The sequence below is a fragment of the Diabrotica virgifera genome, chromosome 3, assembly GCF_917563875.1.
Source record: "Diabrotica virgifera virgifera chromosome 3, PGI_DIABVI_V3a".
Taxonomy (NCBI): Eukaryota; Metazoa; Arthropoda; class Insecta; order Coleoptera; family Chrysomelidae; genus Diabrotica; species Diabrotica virgifera.
The window spans coordinates 75,494,172-75,516,798 of record NC_065445.1 but is presented as its reverse complement, the minus strand read 5'-3'; the positions used below and the strand labels follow the sequence as shown (position 1 = coordinate 75,516,798).

The following is a 22,627-nucleotide window of genomic DNA, read 5'->3' as shown; positions in this document are numbered from 1 at the left end:
ATTAATATATAACCTATAAAACTATAAAAATGCTAAGCCACATATTAAATTTATCTGATATTCTAATTTGCAGAAACCTACCAACCCACTTGGTAGCATTTTAATAAAGCGCAATTTGCATCCAAGTGGGTTGGTAGCTTTCTGCAAATATTGGGTTCTACAACTCTACAGTTATAATAACCTAACCTAATAATTTTATGTATTGTTTTGCGTGTGGTTTACTGGATTACCGGCTTGTTTAATGTGTTTTAGTAGTGGTCTAGATTGTCTAGATGTACAAGCAGGAAAAAACCAATCCCGTAAGCTTAATGTCATACAAGAACATATTCTACACGAAATTTAATTTGAAAATAAAGCCATTAAAAAAAGACACCTGCAATGTTTGCGATACTTTTAAAATGAAAATAGATAATGAACAGGATGAAGAAAAAAAAAGAGTTCAAGCAGGAACATACGAAGCATTTTCAAGTTGCAGAGGAGGCACAGAAAATGAGAAGAGGTGATTTCAAGATAGCGACTGAACAAACAGATCAAGAGTGTTTAAGTTTTGACTTGGAAAAAACCCTACCGCTTCCCAGAATACCTACAGGCATCGTATTTTATAAGCGTCAGTTGTGGGTGTATAATGCAGGAATACACAGTTCTAAAGAAAATGGAGGATACTGCTACGTTTGGGTAGAAGGTTCAGCTGGAAGGGGCGCCCAAGAACTAAATTAACTCCAGAAAACCTCTTACGCTTTGGTGTGATTCTTGCGGTGAGCAAAATCGAAATATTAAGTTAATACTTATGCTTAAATCAATTTTGCATGGGACACGCACAAACCTAGAAAGCATTACCGTAAAATATCTCTGTTCTGGTCATAGTTTTTTGCCCAACGACACTGATTCCAGTGATATTGGGTCGGCTCTTAAACGACAGTAAATATTATATACCCCAAATGACTATATCGAGGTAATGCGTTCTTGTAGAAAGCAGAGACCATTGGTAGTAACCCAACTGCACGTCGAAGATTTTTTAGGCGTAATAAACATTGAGAAAAAAATTACTAATCGCAAAGTGACCGAAGATATAGAAAAAATTAATTGGTTGAAGATTAGGTCAATCAAAATAGAAAAGTCTGACCCATTTCGGCTAATGATACAACACGATTTTTCACAACCGTATCAAAATATTTCATCAAAAAATCTTCTCGGGGTAGAACTGCTAACGAAGAAATTTTTAGCGATTTAATACCACTGTGGCCTAACGGAACACCTATCGCTGAGGCGAAATTACCAAATTTAAAGGAAATGATACACCTTATTCCTACTGATGCATTGACTTTTTATCAAAATTTGCAGGGTGCCAATGTAACTGAAGATGTTGAGGATTTAGATTTTGAAGTGGTTGAAGCAGATTAATATTAAAATGTATTAAATTAATACGTTAAATATTCATATCCTTAACTTTTCTGTAAATAAAAATTATTTTTTCTTACTTTACTGTTGTTTTAATTTAATATTGTTGGTATTAATTTCCCACTTTGCAAAATGCAGAAACCTACCAATCCACAAAAATTTGCCATTTCTCTTTTTAATTTACGATTAAAATATTTAAACATGTAGAAAATACCAAAATATTTATTCACAGTCAAAAAAAAGTTACAAAGTAGTAGCAATATATCCTACAGATTTTTTAAATCAATAAAAACTTTAAACTTGATTATCTCAGTTTGCCACTATTGAGGGTTGGTAGCTTTCTGCATAACGCCGTCCAATTGCTATAATGTTATTTTATTTTAAAACGAACTGAAAAAAAATTATAACCTCCAAAAGGAAACTTATTAATAGCTATTTGTATAACAAGGGAGGAAAGTGCTCCTTTTCCTCCCGAGAATGAAGTTTACTGCCCGACGCGTAGCGGAGGGCAGTAATCATTCAAGGGAGGAAAAGGCACTTTACTCCCATGTTATACATATGGTTTTTCCGCCTTCCTCAAATAATTTCCTCCTTTTTTCATTTTTACTTAATTTATTTATGTAACTAACCAACAAAATTTATTAGAACTAAAACTGACAAGTAGGTACAATATAACTGTCAACTGTCAAATATAAGTCAAATTATTAATGTAAACATTGTTAAATCAGAATAACAATTTACTGTTTTTTACCATTCTGCAAAATAGAGAATGTTTTTAAATAAACGTTAAAATGTATAGATACTTACGTAATAGAAAATAGATATTGTACAGGGCGCCAATAAGTTATATTTCATGAATGAAATACCATGACGTCACTTTTACTTTTCCTCCCTAGGGAGGAAAAACATTTTCCTCCCTAGGGAGGAAAAGTACAACTTTGCTCCCTACAATCACGTCCGGAAAAGTATACTTTCAGTAGAGGTAGGTGGAAAAATTTATTTACATATTTTTGTTTATATCTTTTTTGTTGGTCACTTGACGATAAAAAGTAATAGAAACAAAATTGTAGGAAATTTAATTTGCTACATTTTATGTTTATTTAGATTTTCCGTAGAGTTGGTAGTTTACGAGATATAGCGCGAAACCCCTTTGCACCCCATTTCCAAGATGGCGACCGGGGGACAAGGGTGGCGACCCCAAAAACTTGAACTTAAGCTTCTACTGATCTCCCCTACACATTAAAGAAATAAAATTGACTCCTCTAACAAATGCAAGGTATGGCTTAAAAAATGTAACATTTTAATGGAGTATGTCTCCCTGCCTGATTTCTCCTGGTGTTGGTATGTTGGCCGTAGTGGTGTCATTTGTTTTAATTTTTGTCGTGTTGTTATTGTTCATTTGTTTTATGACTTCAACAATGTTTGGCGGTATCCTTTTTGGCTTATTTTTCTTTATTAAATTGCTAAGTCTGACTCTGTCAAATGCTTTCGTTAGGTCTACGAAGCAAATATATACAGGTTTGTTATATTCTATCGACTTCTCTTTCACTTGTTTCATGACATCTTTTACTTCATTTTTCTAAATTAATTTAAACACAATCTAACACAATTAAACAATAAATAATGTGTGTCTATTTAAAATCTTTATTTAGGAAGGTTTTACACAATTTAGCATTTTCCTGCATTATTGTCAACAGTAATATGGTAGCCACCTTCTGGCTTGACTTCAATATATTGGGAGGAAATAAGTTCCTTGGCATTAGTTACCTTTCCATTTTCGTTTATTAAATTATTAGTCATAATAACGTTAATTATAGCATCTCCCTTATCCTTGGCGGTACTGCTTTCATCGCTTGCAGATTCGCAAATGAAAGGTTTCTTTTGGTCGCAAGATGCTGACTCGTATTTTCCTACGTTTGTGAGTCCAAGACAAGACTTACTTTCAGCGTCTACATGAGCTATAGCCCAATTAAAGTACTCAATGGGTTCGTCTGATTGTTTCCAGATCCATTTGCCTTTTACTTTTTCTCCATCAACCCAGAAAGGTCCAGTAGTAACTGCAACAGAAATTTCAGTTAAAATTTTCTATTCCACAAAATATGTTAAAAATTTTCTGTACATAAATAACAAACAAAGGGATCTTCATTCCTTTTTATCAAGAGTTTAAAAGATAAGCATATATATAGAACCGGTGGCGCCCAAAATCCCGACAGCCAAAATCCCGACAGCCAAAATCCCGACGGCCAAAACACCGACACGCCAGAATCCCGACACGCCAGAAACCCGACAGGCCAAAATAATAATAATAATAATAATAATAATGACTTTATTGCTTTTTTTCAAAAAAAATACAAACTAGACAAACAGTAATAATTATAATAAAGCAAAAGGCGACGTTCGCTCTTAGATGATGTTCCTAGAAACACCAGCTAAGAAGCGCTCTTCCACGTAACCGCAATACAAATAATTACTATTCTAGTGTAACCTAATGACCTTATTTACATGCTAAAATAAATTTATCGTATATGATAATAACACTAATTATCTATTTTTATTGAATAAATTTTTATTGAATAAAATAAATTTTTATTGAATAAAATAAATTTTTATTGAATAAAATAAATTTTTATTGAATAAAAAAAAAATTTATTTTATTCAATAAAAATTTATTTTATTCAATAAAAATTTATTTTATTCAATAAAAATTTATTCAATAAAAATAGATAATTAGTGTTATTATCATATACGATAAATTTATTTTAGCATGTAAATAAGGTCATTAGGTTACACTAGAATAGTAATTATTTGTATTGCGGTTACGTGGAAGAGCGCTTCTTAGCTGGTGTTTCTAGGAACATCATCTAAGAGCGAACGTCGCCTTTTGCTTTATTATAATTATTACTGTTTGTCTAGTTTGTATTTTTTTTTTGAAAAAAAGCAATAAAGTCATTATTATTATTATTATTATTATTTTGGCCTGTCGGGTTTTGGCGTGTCGGGATTCTGGCGTGTCGGTGTTTTGGCCGTCGGGATTTTGGCTGTCGGGATTTTGGCTGTCGGGATTTTGGGCGCCACCGGTTCTATATATATGCTTATCTTTTAAACTCTTGATAAAAAGGAATGAAGATCCCTTTGTTTGTTATTTATGTACAGAAATTTTTTTCCCAACATGCAACAATCTTCGCATAAGCAAAATCCCGACCCCTACATTTTGAATATTTATTGTTTCCTTTTCAAATGCAATACCAAATCATAATATTATACAGTATTGAAATTGAAAAATTAATTACTCACTAATGGTCTAAGAGCTAGAGCCAAGAAATTGGCATGTGAAATCAGTCTATTGTATATTGATAATTATGACCCCTTTCAGGCTGACACCTCAGTGGATACAGGAAGTAGCAATAAGGGATGAAAGGGGAAAGTTAGTGTAGTCTTTAAAGGTTTTGACCTCCTATTTTGTTAAACCTCCATCGATTTGCGTGAAAATTGGTGACTAGTTAGAGCATACCTCAAGAAATAAAAATGATTTGGTACCAACTTGCACTTTTACCCTGGGGTGGATACCACCCCTTATCGGGGGTGAAAACTATTTTATTAAAAATAACCCCACAAATCGATAGAGTGACAAATTATAAGTAAAATTTGTTATATTATGTTATTAAAATAAATCAATACTTTTTGAGTTATTAAAGATCAAAGATTTGTCTGTTTAAGAGCACATGCGTGAAGTTATGGATGATAAGAAGAACATATTAATTAATTGTGTGTTACTAAAATATTATTTTTATATTATTTCGTTATTATAAATTTAGCAAAAGTGTATTCGAATATGTCAAATGTACCCATTATTCCATACTCATACCCATATATATATAGTCCAGAAAGCCACTGCGCATCCGCTAGGAAAAATATTCTAATTCGGATTTTTTGCACAATCTTACTCAAAAAGGACTCCTTTTAACAAATTTGCATGTTGCCAGGACCAAAAAGTGGTCAAAAATTTTTTAAGCGTTTTTTTTTTGTTTTTTTCCTAAAATTATTATTTTTGCATGGAAAAAAGTTTTTTTAGGTTTTTTGGATCATTCCAAACAGAAAAGGTCTTTAGTGACTTTTCTCTAAAAATGATAGTTTTTGACATATAAGAGATTAAGAATTGAAAAATTGCGAAATCGGCCATTTTTAACCCTCAAAAACTATGTGAAAAACTGAAAATTTGAATGTTGCCAAGGTCGGTAGATATTCTTTAAACATCGATTGATGAAATCCCGAAGAGTGTTTTGCAATACAATATTCAAAACTCCTTTGTTTTTTAATTGCTAATCAAGCGTGCGCGACACTATTTTCCACCGACAGTATGGTGCAAATGAAAGGAATAAATTCGTTATTTCGTAAACTGGCGACTTTAAGGAAAAATCCCGAAATAGTTCGATTTTTATTTTTAAGTTATAATATTGTGGCATATATGGTATACTAGTTACGTCATCCGTCTGGGCGTGATGACGTAATCGATGATTTTTTTAAATAAGAATAGGGGTCGTGCGGTAGCTCATTTGAAAGGTTCTTCAATTCTCTATTCAGTAATGTAAACATTTACATAATTATTTATACAGGGTGTCCTTCTACTTCTTTTTTGTCAAATATTTTAATTTAATAAAAATTTTTTGGACACCCTGTATAAATAATTATGTAAATGTTTTTATTACTGAATAGAGAATTGAAGAACCTTTCAAATGAACTAGCACATGACCCCTATTCTCATTTAAAAAAATCATCGATTACGTCATCACGTCCAGATGGATGACGTCACTAGTATACCATATATGCCACAATATCATAACTTAAAAATAAAAATCGACCTATTTCGGGATTTTTTCTTAAAGTCGCCGGTTTACGAAATAACGAATTTATTCCTTTCATTTGCACCATACTGTCGGTGGAAAATAGTGTCGCGCACACTTGATTAGCAATTAAAAAACAAAGGAGTTTTGAATATTGTATTGCAAAAAACTCTTCGGGATTTTATCAATCGATGTTTAAAGAATATCTTCCTACCTTGGCAACATTCAAATTTTCAGTTTTTCACATAGTTTTTGAGGGTTAAAAATGGCCGATTTTGCAATTTTTCAATTGTTAATCGCTTATATATGTCAAAAACTATCATTTTTAGAGAAAAGTCACTAAAGACCTTTTCTATTTGGAATGATCCAAAAAACCTAAAAAAAACTTTTTTACATGTAAAAAAATAATTTTAGGATAAAAACAAATAAAAAACGTTTAAAAAATTTTTGACCACCTTTTGGTCCTGGCAACATGCAAATTTGTTAAAAGGAGTCCTTTTTGAGTAAGATTGTGCAAAAAATCCGAATTAGAATATTTTTCCTAGCGGATGCGCAGTGGCTTTCTGGACTAATATGTACCCCCAATTTCTGGACATATTCAGTTTATATTGTTAAAAAAAATTTAATTAAATATCGAAATAATATAAAAATAATATTTTACTAACATACAATTAATTAATATGTTCTTTTATCATCCGTAACTTCACGCATATGCTCTTAAATAGACAAATCTTTGATATTTAATAACTCAAATGGATCCCATCACACATCGGCATCAAAGGTAATGAAGCAGAAGGTAAAAGTGCGCGAAGTGCAGCATAAAAACCATATAATACCTTGGTGCCCAAGAGCCCAAGAACTGACAAACCGCCGCCTACAACCAGTGCTAATCAGAATCTAAGAGACTATCTTAAATATATATGTACCTACAGGGTTATTCACTATATTTTGACCGCCCCTGTAAACTGCTTTATTTACAGAATTAGAAAAAATATAAAATACAAAAGTTATTCGATTTTTAAATTATGATTTTTTGACATATATATCGTACTAGTGACGTCATCCATTTGGGCGTGATGACATAATCGACTATTTTTTAAATGGGAATAGGGGTCGAGTGCCTGCTCATTTGAAAGGTTATTCAATTCCCTATTCAGTAATATAAACATTAACATGATTAATTATACAGGGCGTTCAAAAAAATTTTTAATTAAATTAATTGACACGAAAAGAAGAATCTGTGTAATTTATTTAATTCAAAATACATTCTACTGCTGTCATAAAACAGAAATAAATGTTTATTTAACAAATAAACATTACTTTTTGGCAGATTGAACATCGAATTTAAGCAAAAATCAATGTTTATTTGTGCAACAAACTTTTATTTCTGTTTTCTAACAGCAGTAAAATGTATTTTAAATTAAATAAATTAAATACATTCTTCCTTTTGTGTCAATTAATTTAATTTTAAAAAAAATTTGGACACCCTGTATAATTAATCATGTTAGTATTTTTATTACTAAATAGGGAATTGACTAACCTTTTAAATAAGCTGGCACTCGACCCCTATTCCCATTTAACAAAATAGTCGATTACGTCATCACGCCCAAATGGATTATGTCACTGGTATTATACGATATATATATATATATATAGTTTGAATATGATTCTTGAACCTTAATATATTTTTTAATTTGGGTTTCTTGGGCTTAGGTTCACAAAGAAAAAGAGATGGCTATGATGTTATGTCATATCATTTAATCGACGTTTCGACAGGAATATCCTTGCCTTTTTCAAGATCATTACGTGACTAAAAAACATTTCGTCAAAGATACAATACCAAAATTTAAGAAAACATTTTGACTTACCCTGCATGTAAAGTTGGCAGTGAACAATAACAATAATAGACGTCACAAAATAAAACAATGTTAAAAACATAGGGACAGACCCACTAGTAGATACATTTAAAATTTAGGTACTGTGTCGAATTATTGTGATGTTATATCGATGTTTCAAATATCAATCAATTAAATACCTAGTTGCTTCCGCATCATAGGCGTGCTGAAATTTCTTTTGTATTATATTTTAAATTAGATTATAATATAATTTGTTCAGATGTTTGATGTCCCTTTTGTCATTAATAGCATGGTTGTTCTTTTTTATTTCTATAGACTCTAGGAGCTCCCTCTTTTTCTTGTTGTGTTCAGTTTTTAAGATTTTGGTGTTGTCAAAATCGAATTTATGTTTTTTCTCGTTTTCATGTTTTGTGAGGGCCGTTGAGTTTTTTTTATCATATTTGTGAGAACGTATTCTTGAGTTGAGTAGCTGGCTGGTTTGTCCAATGTATACCCCATCGCAATCTGAGCAAGGGATTTCATATACTACATGCGATTTTTTTGATTGAGGAGTTTTTGTTTTTAGTTGTGTGAAATTCCTTTTCAATAGATTGTACCCTTTATGAGCAACTGTGATGTTGTGTTTAGATAGGAGATTTGCAAGCTGTTCTGATAACCCTTTTATATACGGAAGAGACATATAATTCTTCTTTACCTTGTTAGTTTTATTGTTATTCTGGTTGTTGTAGAAAGTATGTAGTCGCGACTTAAAAGTGTTTTCAATGAGATGATGGGGGTAAGAATTAAGCGTCAATGCTGTTTTTGCCTTTTTTATGGCCTGAGGTCTGTTTGTGGGGTCGGACAATCTGATGGCTCTATCAGCTAGGCCAATAACTACTGATTTCTTTTGGGACAGAGGGTGATGTGAGTTGAAATTCAGATATCTCGATGACCAGGTTTTTTTAGTGTACCATGAAGTGGTTATGATACTATTTTCTCTATGTAAAGTCAGGTCCAGAAAGTTGATTTGACAATTTTTTTCTATTTCTAATGTAAATTTGAGTTTTGGGTGGAAGTTATTAAATTCGTTTAACAAAATATCCAGTTTATCCTCTGGTGCTGCAGTCAAACAGTCATCTATATAACGATAGAAAAAAGGAATATCGAAATCTATTTTATTTAGGACAATTTCTTCTAGGTGCTCTAAAACTAGTTGAGCGATAGCACTAGATATGCTAGCACCCATAGCACATCCATCTGTTTGTTGGAAGAACTTGTTTTTATATATAAAGTATGTTGAGTTTAATGTTGTTTCAACTGCTAAAAGAAATTCTTCTAGTGGAATGTCCGTAAATATTTTGATTTCATTCCATTTTTGCTTAATAATATCTTTCGCCAAAGCTATTGGAATATTGGTGTATAAAGATACGACATCGAGCGAAACTAATTTGTACTCTTTAGGTAAATGTGTATTTTTGAGTTTTGATTTCAGGTGATCAGCATCTTTTAAATAGTGTGGATTTTTATTAATTACATTAGAAATGATGTTCTTCAAATATTTTGAGAGGTTTTCAAAAGGGGACTGAATACATGAGACAATAGGACGTAGAGGCATATCTTCTTTGTGTGTTTTGGGCAGACCGTATATTTTTGGAGCAACAGCATTATGTATTTTGAGGAAGTTAGCGGTATTTGGTGAGATGTAGCACTTTTTTTCCCATCTGTCGACTAATTCGTTATTTCTTTTTTGAAATATGTTTGTGGGGTCATTTTTCATTTCACGATATGTTGTTTTGTCATTTAAAAGAGAATCCATTTTGCTGTCATAGTCGTTGGACTCCATAATAACAGTCTTGTTTGTTTTGTCAGGTTTCAGGACAATTAAATTTGGGTTTTCGTTTAAAAAAGCTTTTGTTCTTTTTATTTTTTTATGCAGTGTTTTATCTTCAAACTGATATTTGTTTTTGTTTTTAAAATTTGTTAAAATATTGCAACATTTGGTTCTAATGTCATTCTGTACATTTGTACTTAAGTTAGAGATGGAACTCTCAATTGAACAGATAATTTCGGATGTTGGAATATCATTTTTATTGCGGATGGGAACTGCAAAATTATCTCCTAAACTTAAAATGTCTTGTACTTGTAAATTCCCAGTGACGTACAAGACATTTTAAGTTTAGGAGATAATTTTGCAGTTCCCATCCGCAATAAAAATGATATTCCAACATCCGAAATTATCTGTTCAATTGAGAGTTCCATCTCTAACTTAAGTACAAATGTACAGAATGACATTAGAACCAAATGTTGCAATATTTTAACAAATTTTAAAAACAAAAACAAATATCAGTTTGAAGATAAAACACTGCATAAAAAAATAAAAAGAACAAAAGCTTTTTTAAACGAAAACCCAAATTTAATTGTCCTGAAACCTGACAAAACAAACAAGACTGTTATTATGGAGTCCAACGACTATGACAGCAAAATGGATTCTCTTTTAAATGACAAAACAACATATCGTGAAATGAAAAATGACCCCACAAACATATTTCAAAAAAGAAATAACGAATTAGTCGACAGATGGGAAAAAAAGTGCTACATCTCACCAAATACCGCTAACTTCCTCAAAATACATAATGCTGTTGCTCCAAAAATATACGGTCTGCCCAAAACACACAAAGAAGATATGCCTCTACGTCCTATTGTCTCATGTATTCAGTCCCCTTTTGAAAACCTCTCAAAATATTTGAAGAACATCATTTCTAATGTAATTAATAAAAATCCACACTATTTAAAAGATGCTGATCACCTGAAATCAAAACTCAAAAATACACATTTACCTAAAGAGTACAAATTAGTTTCGCTCGATGTCGTATCTTTATACACCAATATTCCAATAGCTTTGGCGAAAGATATTATTAAGCAAAAATGGAATGAAATCAAAATATTTACGGACATTCCACTAGAAGAATTTCTTTTAGCAGTTGAAACAACATTAAACTCAACATACTTTATATATAAAAACAAGTTCTTCCAACAAACAGATGGATGTGCTATGGGTGCTAGCATATCTAGTGCTATCGCTCAACTAGTTTTAGAGCACCTAGAAGAAATTGTCCTAAATAAAATAGATTTCGATATTCCTTTTTTCTATCGTTATATAGATGACTGTTTGACTGCAGCACCAGAGGATAAACTGGATATTTTGTTAAACGAATTTAATAACTTCCACCCAAAACTCAAATTTACATTAGAAATAGAAAAAAATTGTCAAATCAACTTTCTGGACCTGACTTTACATAGAGAAAATAGTATCATAACCACTTCATGGTACACTAAAAAAACCTGGTCATCGAGATATCTGAATTTCAACTCACATCACCCTCTGTCCCAAAAGAAATCAGTAGTTATTGGCCTAGCTGATAGAGCCATCAGATTGTCCGACCCCACAAACAGACCTCAGGCCATAAAAAAGGCAAAAACAGCATTGACGCTTAATTCTTACCCCCATCATCTCATTGAAAACACTTTTAAGTCGCGACTACATACTTTCTACAACAACCAGAATAACAATAAAACTAACAAGGTAAAGAAGAATTATATGTCTCTTCCGTATATAAAAGGGTTATCAGAACAGCTTGCAAATCTCCTATCTAAACACAACATCACAGTTGCTCATAAAGGGTACAATCTATTGAAAAGGAATTTCACACAACTAAAAACAAAAACTCCTCAATCAAAAAAATCGCATGTAGTATATGAAATCCCTTGCTCAGATTGCGATGGGGTATACATTGGACAAACCAGCCAGCTACTCAACTCAAGAATACGTTCTCACAAATATGATAAAAAAAACTCAACGGCCCTCACAAAACATGAAAACGAGAAAAAACATAAATTCGATTTTGACAACACCAAAATCTTAAAAACTGAACACAACAAGAAAAAGAGGGAGCTCCTAGAGTCTATAGAAATAAAAAAGAACAACCATGCTATTAATGACAAAAGGGACATCAAACATCTGAACAAATTATATTATAATCTAATTTAAAATATAATACAAAAGAAATTTCAGCACGCCTATGATGCGGAAGCAACTAGGTATTTAATTGATTGATATTTGAAACATCGATATAACATCACAATAATTCGACACAGTACCTAAATTTTAAATGTATCTACTAGTGGGTCTGTCCCTATGTTTTTAACATTGTTTTATTTTGTGACGTCTATTATTGTTATTGTTCACTGCCAACTTTACATGCAGGGTAAGTCAAAATGTTTTCTTAAATTTTGGTATTGTATCTTTGACGAAATGTTTTTTAGTCACGTAATGATCTTGAAAAAGGCAAGGATATTCCTGTCGAAACGTCGATTAAATGATATGACATAACATCATAGCCATCTCTTTTTCTTTGTGAACCTAAGCCCAAGAAACCCAAATTAAATATATATATATATATATATATATATATATATATATATATATATATATATATATATATGTCAAAAAATCATGATTTAAAAATCGAATAACTTTTGTATTTTACATTTTTTTCTAAGTCTGTAAATAAAGCAGTTTACAGGGGTGTCAACATATAGTGAATAACCCTGTACATATGTATCATAATTATTTATAAATTATCTTATGTATAATAGTCGTTAATAACCTATGACTGAGGCGACATTTTTGTCTACATAAAAAAATGTTTCTATTTTTAAGATAAGATATATTATTTAAAATCTTACCGGGATATGGCAGAAGTTTGGCAAGGACGGTATTTTCTTCAAAATCTTTTATATCGGGAAGTTTTAATTTATGGTACGCACAAAAGGCTCTAGCTTGAGATTGTGTAACCTAAAACAAGAAAATAGTGTTTTGTATACACAGTGATACACCAATTTATTCAACATAATGTGTAGCAAAAATATAATAAAATACACTGCTGAAAATAATTAGTCCATGTGGTGAGACCGCTCCCGTCTGAAAAACATTTCTAATTCGGTTTCTCTGCAGATTCATATTCAAAAATGTCCCCTTTAAACAAATCTGAAGGGTGCCGGACGGAATTTTTGGGCAGAAATTGTTTAAACAATTTTTTTAAACAAATACATAAGATCACCTTTTATTGCTCCAAAAAATATATTTTTAGGTTTCTTGGGTCATTCTAAACAAGAAAGGTATCTTGTGATTTTTCTCAAAAATTGACAGTTTTCGAGTTATAGGCGATTTAAAATCTAAAAAACGCGAAAATACGCATTTTCGAGGCTTAAAGACTCATATTTAAATTAGCATTTTTAAGGGTGCCAATAACTTGAATTAAAGTCTAAACATTCCTTTTCCAGATTCCGAAGAGTGATCGGGTCTAACTTTAATTTAGACCGTAGTTTGTAATTGTTAATTATGCGTGTCCATCCGGTTTTTTTGTCGGTGCCCCGCGCACTATTTTCAAAAATCTCCTATTTTCCTCCGAAAAATATTTTTTCTAGATTCTTTGGGATATTCTTAATAAAATAAGTTTCTTGACGTTTTTCCCAAAAGTTAATAGTTTTAAACTTATAAGCGATTTAAAATCCAAAAAATGACAAAAAACACATTTTCGCATTTTAAACCGCTTATAACTTTAAAACTAGTAACTTTTGAGAAAAATGTCAAGAAACTTATTTTAAAAATGAATAACCATTTTCAATATCGTTGCAAAACGAAAACACAGCCGAACCATATTCTAATCCAATCAGAGAGTGCCGCAAGCACCCCTACCGGTTTCGAAACTTATTAGTCTCTCATCAGGAGGCACATATGCTGCTCTCCCCGATCCAACCAAACAAACCCCAGCGCGCAGTCCCGGATTGCAACGAACGAAATGGCATAGATGCCCTAGCGGCAACTGCTAGCAAAAATACTAAGTTTTCACTCTAATGGCATAAAAAACAACATAATGCTATTCTACATCCCACCAGAATGAAAACAATGGGAACCTTCTCTTGTTACACCTCCGAGGCTTCTACAATTTGCAAGCCATACGGATGCTGAGACTAAGGAAGATGAGGGAATTCTACAATTTACAATTCACGTTCCAACGAGAATGGTTCCCTTCATACTCCACACAGAGTAAATGTAAATCAAAAATGAATAACCATTTTCAATTTCGTTGCAAAACGAAAACACAGCCGAATCATATTCTAGTCCAATCAGAGAGTGCCGCAAGCACCCCTACCGGTTTCGAAACTTATTAGTCTCTCATCAGGAGGCACATATGCTGCTCTCCCCGATCCAACCAAACAAACCCCAGCGCGTTTTCGTTTTGCAACGAAATTGAAAATGGTTATTCATTTTTGATTTACATTTACTCTGTGTGGAGTATGAAGGGAACCATTCTCGTTGGAACTTTACCGCGCTGAGCAGATGGGACGTGAATTGTAAATTGTAGAATTCCCTCATCTTCCTTAGTCTCAGCATCCGTATGGCTTGCAAATTGTAGAAGCCTCGGAGGTGTAACCAGAGAAGGTTCCCATTGTTTTCATTCTGGTGGGATGTAGAATAGCATTATGTTGTTTTATATGCCATTAGAGTGAAAACTTAGTCCTTTTAAACTTATTTTATTTAGAATGTCCCAGAGAATCTAGAAAAAATATTTCTCGGAGGAAAATAGGAGATTTTTGAAAATAGTGCGCGCCGCACCGGCAGAAAAACCGGATGGACACGCAAAATTAACAATTAAAAAACTACGGTCTAAATTGAACTTAAACCCGATCACTCTTCGGAATCTTGAAAAGCAATTTTTAAACTTTAATCCAAGTTATTGGTACCCTTAAAAATACTAATTTAAATATGAGCCTCGAAAATGCGTATTTTCGCATTTTTTAGATTTTAAATCGCCTATAACTCGAAAACTGTCAATTTTTGAGAAAAATCACAAGATACCTTTCTTGTTTAGAATGACCCAAGAAACCTAAAAATATATTTTTTGGAGCAATAAAAGGTGATCTTATGTATTTGTTTAAAAAAATTGTTTAAAAAAATTGTTTAAAAAAATTGTTTAAAAAAATTGTTTAAAAAAATTGTTTAAAAAAATTGTTTAAACAATTTCTGCCCAAAAATTCCGTCCGGCACCCTTCAGATTTGTTTAAAGGGGACATTTTTTAATATGAATCCGCAGAGAAACCGAATTAGAAATGTTTTTCAGACGGGAGCGGTCTCACCACATGGACTAATAAAGAAAATAGATCTTGAAGATTTTTGAAAAATCTTCCCAGAATTTTGGAATAATTTTTTTTTGAGAACGATTTCCAGATTAGAAATTGAATCGTCAATCATTAGTTAATTAAAAATTTAATTTTTATTACTTTCCGGCTACATCGCAGAACGTTTTCAAAATGACAATTCCATCATCAGTGATGCTTACAAGGTACCTGCATGGTTGAGCCACTAAAAATATCAGGGTGAAAACCCTTTAAATGGTATAAAGTTATTATAAAGTTACGCTGTTGTATTTAATATTATGTGCTGTTTGAACTTTTCCAGGGACCAAAAAAATCTTTGGAGTGGAGACTGAGAGCGGATAGACGAAACCCGGGAAGACCGCCCACAAGATGGACTGACGACATAAAGAGGATTTGTACCAACTGGATTGCAGCAGCGCAGGATAGATCTGAATGGAAGTTTTTAGAGGGGGCCTATGTTCAGCAGTGGACGACTATGGGCTGATGATAATGATTAACTTTTCCTTGATTTTATATCACGGCAACGCAGAACTCTGAACTATGTGGGTTATCGGGACTGAGGGGAAGTCTTACTAATTATTAGATTCTAGAGTTGCTATCTAGAACCCACGTAGTTGTTTGTTTTGCGTTGTCGTGATATAAAATCAAGAAAAAACTCAAACATCAGATAATATTAAACACAACCATCATCATCAACAACAGCTATTCTATCCATCATCGGATGTAAGCCTCCCTTAGCAGTGCCGGTTTATCCACTGGGCGCTTGGGGCGGGCGCCCAGGGGCCCGGGACCTGGAGGGGCCCGAAGGAGCCCGTTCCTTTTGAAAAAATAAAGTCGTTAAATAATTTACATATGCTCCGAAAAAAATTTCATACGCAGATACGCCAATACACTGCAATGCAAACGTCTTTGTTCTATTGTTACATCCCCGTGTCAGTGTTTGTGGCGGGGCCTTTTTCCACAAACTACAGAAAGTTGTCAACAGATTTCGCCATGTCATTGATTAAAAACTACCCAGGTAGTGGGTAAAAACTGCGTAGGTTATTAATCAATGGCCATGTCTCGAATTGTATCCAAAATGATGGCACAAACGGAGTTTTTTTAGTTTCTAATAATTTCATTTTGAATTGTGGGGCTTAAATGCTTAAATAATAATTTATCTCACTTTTCGACTTTAAAATAAGTTGTTTTAAAATAGGAACAAAATAAGTCCTTTTAAAATAGTTAAACGAAAGACAAAAATAGATAGGTATACATAAATCTAATTTATAGATAAAGAATAGAATATTATCGAAAATGCCAATACCCAAACAATAGGTACACACTCTTTCAAACATTCAAAAGTAAAGCGATTACAAAAATTGCAATTTGGCATTATACAGTGGCCTCTAAGGCTAGCACTCCACTTGCGATTTGTAGTCGCAGCGGCAAAAAAAATCGCTGTCGCAGAAAATCTAGAGTCTAGAAAATTAGTCCCTATTTTCAGAATTGCGAAGTGAATGCTACAAGGATGTAACATCAGCTTTTAGATGTTTTTTTAAGCTAGAGATAAAGAAGAAGTCAAGACGTCAATTAATACTTTATGCGAGAAACATAAAAACGATGTTGATGAAACCAAAGAGAAAACTTGCATAATGAAATTACCCATTTTGTAACGTTATGCCAAAATTTGAATAAACATCATACAATTTATGAAAAATTTGATTCTTTCAGGATGTAAAAGCAACTTTTCCCAATATTTTAACTTTACTGCAAATTTATTTGACGATACCAATTTCTAATGAGTCAGGCGAGCAGTCTTTTTCGGCTTTAAAAAGAATAAAAACATATTTAAGGTCAAATTTGGGCCAAAAAAAACTAGACGCATTATCACTATTGTATCTAGAGAATGAAGAACTGGAGAAACTGAATTGTGATAATATTATATGGCAGTTTGCGAATGCCAAGTCAAGAAAAAAAGTGATCTAATTTTTGTCTTTATGTATTTTTTAGAATATGTTTTTTTGCTTGTCATGTGTTGTTTTGTGGAACTTTCTGTTTTTTATTTATGTTTTTAAATGTATTTTTTGGATTATTTTTTACGTTTGATATTCTTCTTGCTTGTTAAAAAAATATTTGATGGGTTTTACAATAAACCTTTATAGTTAATGCATGTGTTTTCTTGTTAAAAAACTGACAACGAATAGCAATGAAGGGGGGCCCCTAAACCTCCAGCGCCCAGGGCCTCAAGTTAGGTTAAACCGGCACTGCCCTTACGTGTGTCCATTCATATCTGTTTGCTGTTTTTTACATCCATTCGTGGCCAGCCATTCGCTTCATGTCATCAGTCCATCTTGTTTGAGGTCTGCCTCTACTTCTTTTGATTGCCTTTGGTCGCCACTCTAGAATTCGCTTTGTCCCACGGTTGTCTTCTATTCTTCCCAGGCGCGGATCCAAGGGGGGTCAATGGGGTCAATTACCCCCTCCTTGAGACCTCGCCTGGTGTCTACTGACAGTTTTTTTTTAAGAAAGAGATCATTACTATTGAAAATAAATAGTGAGTTTTGTGTCCTGTTGATAACTGAATAACTGAAACATAACACAGAATTCCTTAGAATCGAAGATTATTAAAAGTCTGTAGAACATAATAAATGAAAAATTCTCACAATAAATCTGTTTATTACCATCTAATGCCAGATACCAGATATCAATAGTAATTTGTTTTTTCTTTGTGGCAAATTAATGAGTCAGTTTATTTTCAAAAAATGTCATTCTCATCTGAGACTATTTTAAGATTTGACATAGGCGTAACCAGGGGGGTTTTGGGGGTTATAACCCCCCCCCCATTGGGATGGACTTTGAGCTCTATACGCTTAACACCATACCCCTCAGAGACCTTCCAGTAGTTGTAACCCCCCCTTTCCAGTAGTTGTAACCCCCCCCCCCTTAGGATCATCCTGGTTACGCCTATGAGATTTGAAGTAAACAGTAAAAATTCAGGCATGCAAAAATTTTGCGATGAAGACGTGTTTCCACATTGTAAAATACTATTACAAATATTGCTTACTTTGCCTTTTAGTACATCACGTGCGTTTAGTAGAACGATCGTTTTCTGCTTTTAAACGCCATAAAACTCGGCTTAGAAACAAAATGAGTCAAGATCGATTTTTTACTATTAGGTCTATCTTTACTACATGTTCATTTTGATTTAAAATTAATATAGAAATTAAATAAAATTGATTACATAAAATTAACGATCGTTTTCTGATTTCAAACGCCTTAAAACTTGGCTTAGAAACAAAAGGAGTCATAATCGATTGTTAGGTCTAGCTTGACTCCATGTTTATTTTGATTTAAAATTAATATAGAAAATATTATTAATAAATTTGTGTGATCTATGTATGTGATATATTTCGAGGGATACTGCGTTTTCGTCTAATAGTGATTAAATAACAAATATAGTTGGTTTTTATGGTACTACTGATAAACTTTACCAAATTACAAGTTTTACTATCTTTTAGAAAATAATTATTAAATGTTATTAAGGTAACTTTAAATAAATTTACAAACTTTGGATGTAGGTATGTCCATTTTAATTAAGTATATTTAACAAAGCAGAGTTAGTTAAATCTATTTGATCATTTACTAAAAATCCTCCGAATAAAAGCCTCTTTTAGAAGGATGTCCAAATTATTATGTAACAAAGATCTAAAATTGGCATTAAGGATGCGCCTACTTCGCTGCTAAAAGCGAAGTATGTGTTCTTGGTCTTACTGTATGGTATACTTGGACTGTGAATAAAATCGATCTAAATCGCCTTGAGGCTTTCGAGATGTGGTGCTGTAGAAGAATTTTAAGAGTTTTTTGGGTGGAGAAGATTCGAAACTCCACAATACTAGAAGGTTTCAGCAAGACTACTGCGATTATAAAAGGCATCAAGTTCAGTCGTTTACCAGCACTGGAAGCGTACGGTTGTATGTTTTGTTTTGTTTCTTGTGTTTACACATTTTGTTATTTGTTTTGATTTGATGTGTTGTGAAAACTAGCTGTGTGTGTTTTATTTTTTTATTAATATCATCACATCACCAAGTTTAAACGACCTAGTTAAATATTTGTATAATATTTAACCTTGACACCATGACGTCCACTAATTGTGAAATTTGCTTAGCTGAATTTTCTGAAAACGAAAAATATCAGATATGTTGCCATGGAGATTTTAAACGGTATTTTTGCATCAAATGTTCTGGTCTCAATAAAACAACGGCAAAAACTCTACTGGACCCAAAAAATTCTCATTTAAGATTTTTCTGTACTTTATGTGATTCGCCTAGTCTCAGATATCTAAATGAAAAAATTAACAATCTTTCAAAAAATCAAATACCACAAGAGAATTTTGACGCCTTAATTCAAGTTACAAAAAAACTCACTGATAATTTGCCAATTTTCATCGAGACATATGATTTATTAACCAAAAATGACGGCAAATCAGACTATATTACGAAAAAAATTGACGAGAATCATAAATTAAATAACCTGCTAAATCCTGAATATCTTTTAAAATCGATAAGGCAGATGGAACAAGATATCTTCAATATATCGTCAGTTTTTTTCGGCTGTTCCAATGACACGATTAAGGTGCAAGTCCAAGATTCAAATTCATCTGAGATAAAATTGGGACTAGATAGGCTCTCTTCAAACGTAAGTGAAATATCTAATCAAATGAGTAATCTTTCAAATAAACTACCTGCTATACCAACGAAGAAAGATGTATCGAAGAGAGACATTGTGTATGCCACTTCAAGTACTCAAACCGAAGACACTCAACATTTCGAAGCTAGTCCAGTCACAAAATTAAAAAGTGCAGAAGATAAATGCCACTTTGTCGTTATTAGCAACTTAACCCCAATTTACACTCCTATTCAAGTAGTTCACTACATTAAAGAGAAGCTAGGTATCAAGGAATATATAAGATGTTATGCCCTTCTTAAAGATGCCAACACAACAACAGGGTCCTCATTCAAAATAGGTATTAAGTCTAAAACATCTATTGACTTATTATTTAATAAGGAAATTTGGCCACCTGGTGTAAACATTAAATGGTCTACAGAATCCTCATGCTCTGAACCAACAACTTCATCTGAGGCAAATATGAAACCGAAGCACATCAGAAGCCCAGTTAGCTTGGAAAATCCAATTACCATTCCAAGTAAAAACAAAAATGAAGTTCAAAACACAAATATACTTACTGACAAGCAGGCCATCGAAATTTGCAAATCTAAAGATCCGTTCCGTTCCCAAATTAATTTCATTAAGAAAGATACTTTGGAACCATCCATAAATTTGGATCCTTTAACACCACCAAGAGTTAGATTAACCAATAACTCAAACAGTCGATATCTTCTAGCAAGATTAAGGGAACCGGATATATTAAAAGCAATTAAGCTACATCTTGCTTTCCTACACGACCAGCCTGCCTCAGTATTTTGTGATGGATATACCAACACCAGTGTGAAACTATTTTTGGCTTCCGAAGGACTACCTACCAAGGCTGAGGAACTAAGAAAAATTCTTCTAGAATTTAATGATGTCTATGGAATTCGTCCAGCTGAGGTGGAAGCTGATCTTGTTGCTTATAGGTCCTTTCTAAGTTCAGAAAGAATCATACATCTACAAAAATCAAGGGAATGTCACCGAAATTATTATTCTACTAGCTCTCCAAGACAAAATTTTTAAATAACACGACGTGTTCTGAGGAACTAGAAACCTCGAATAATTTTAGTGATGACAACTTTAGTATGGTTCTGATTAATATTCGTTCTATAAGAAATAATACTGACGAATTATTTTTGTTTCTGGAAGAATTAGGATTTCCCCCGATAGTTGCGGTTACAGAGCACTGGCTTGAAGTCAACGAGCCTTTTTTTGTAGAAAAATATACCACAATTGCTAGGTATGATCGTCCAAGTTCAGCTCATGGAGGCACCCTAATTCTTTCTAGAAATAATGATTTTTCTCTGATTACAAAATATGACTTTCTGTTAAATGAAGACTTCTTTGAGTTTTCCCTAGTTTATAATAAAAATCTTAATCTTTACATTATTTGCATCTATAGATCACCTGACTCCCCTGTGGAACTATTTTTTCAGAACCTGCTAAATTTGTTAGATGACTTGCCTCATAGAAGCAGAAAAATTCTATGCGGGGACTTCAACATTAATTATGATGCTGCTTGTGCTACCCAAATGTCCTTGGTCAACATATTTGAATCATATGGTCTCTCAATGCACGTTAATTCTCCTACAAGGATTACAAAAACTTCATCTACCATAATTGACTATATTGTCTCAGATTTCTCACCCCTTGATGTCTGCTCTACAATTATTAATGCGGGATTATCAGATCATGAAGCAGTATTTACGAAGTTTAACATCTTCAGCAAACCCTCCTCGAAAACCCGACGTTTAGGTAGGATTTTTTCCGCTCGGAATTTTCATAAATTTCAGAATTTATGCTTAACTTCTCAGTGGCATTTTCCTTCTGCGGACGTGGACTATAATTTAAACGATTTTATAGAAAAGCTTGTCTCTATCTTCAATAAGGCATTTCCTTTAATTTCAATTAAGCCAAAACATCACAAACCCTGGGCTACCAAAGGTATCCGCATATCAGCCAAAAATATGCGCTCACTATTGTATATCAGGAAATTTGCTACCAACGTCTCTGTCACTCAATATATCACCAAGTACAGGGTAACCTATCTAAAACTCATCAAATCAGCTAAAAAGCCTACTATCAAAATCGTATGGAAAGCTCTAAAAGTGTTGCAAAAGAAACTTGGTCCATAATAAACGATCTTCGAAATAGAACTCACGCAGTTCAAACATTTGCCCTTCCAGACCCGGAAAATCTAAACGAATATTTCGTTAATGTGAGTAAAAATATAACTTCTACTATTTTGCCACAAAAAGATCCCATTTCCTATCTCCCCAATTCAGGAGTGTTCTCGAATTCATTCTTTTTAAGACCAATCGATATATCTGAACTGATCCAAACTATCAATAGTATCAAAAGCAAATCATCCTGTAGTACTGATGGACTATCCATAAAAATATTCTCAAATCTCACAGAAAATGTGTTGGAAATCCTCGTCTCACTAATTAATGATTCCTTTGAAAGAGGCAAATTCCCAGAGTGCCTAAAGATAGCCATTATTATTCCCCTTCATAAGGGTGGTGAAAAATCGAATGCTTGCAACTATAGACCTATTGCCTTACTACCGGTACTTTCAAAAATTATTGAGAGACTCATAAAAACCCGTCTAATATCCTTTCTCATTGATAACAAAATCTTATC

At 32.9% G+C, this 22,627-nt stretch overlaps 1 protein-coding gene across 1 annotated transcript in view; it reads right to left on the bottom strand.

The window, feature by feature from the left end:
* Positions 1 to 3,028: 3,028 nt before the first annotated feature.
* The window catches only part of LOC126881146 (macrophage mannose receptor 1-like), a 69,080-nt gene continuing 49,481 nt past the window's right edge, over positions 3,029 to 22,627 (bottom strand). The window contains exons 9-10 of the mRNA XM_050645216.1: positions 12,821 to 12,929; positions 3,029 to 3,455 (exon numbers count right to left, since the gene is read on the bottom strand). Of these exons, the coding sequence (XP_050501173.1) occupies positions 3,067 to 3,455; positions 12,821 to 12,929 (498 nt within the window). The 3' untranslated portion in view covers positions 3,029 to 3,066. The remainder of the gene's footprint in view (positions 3,456 to 12,820; positions 12,930 to 22,627) is intronic.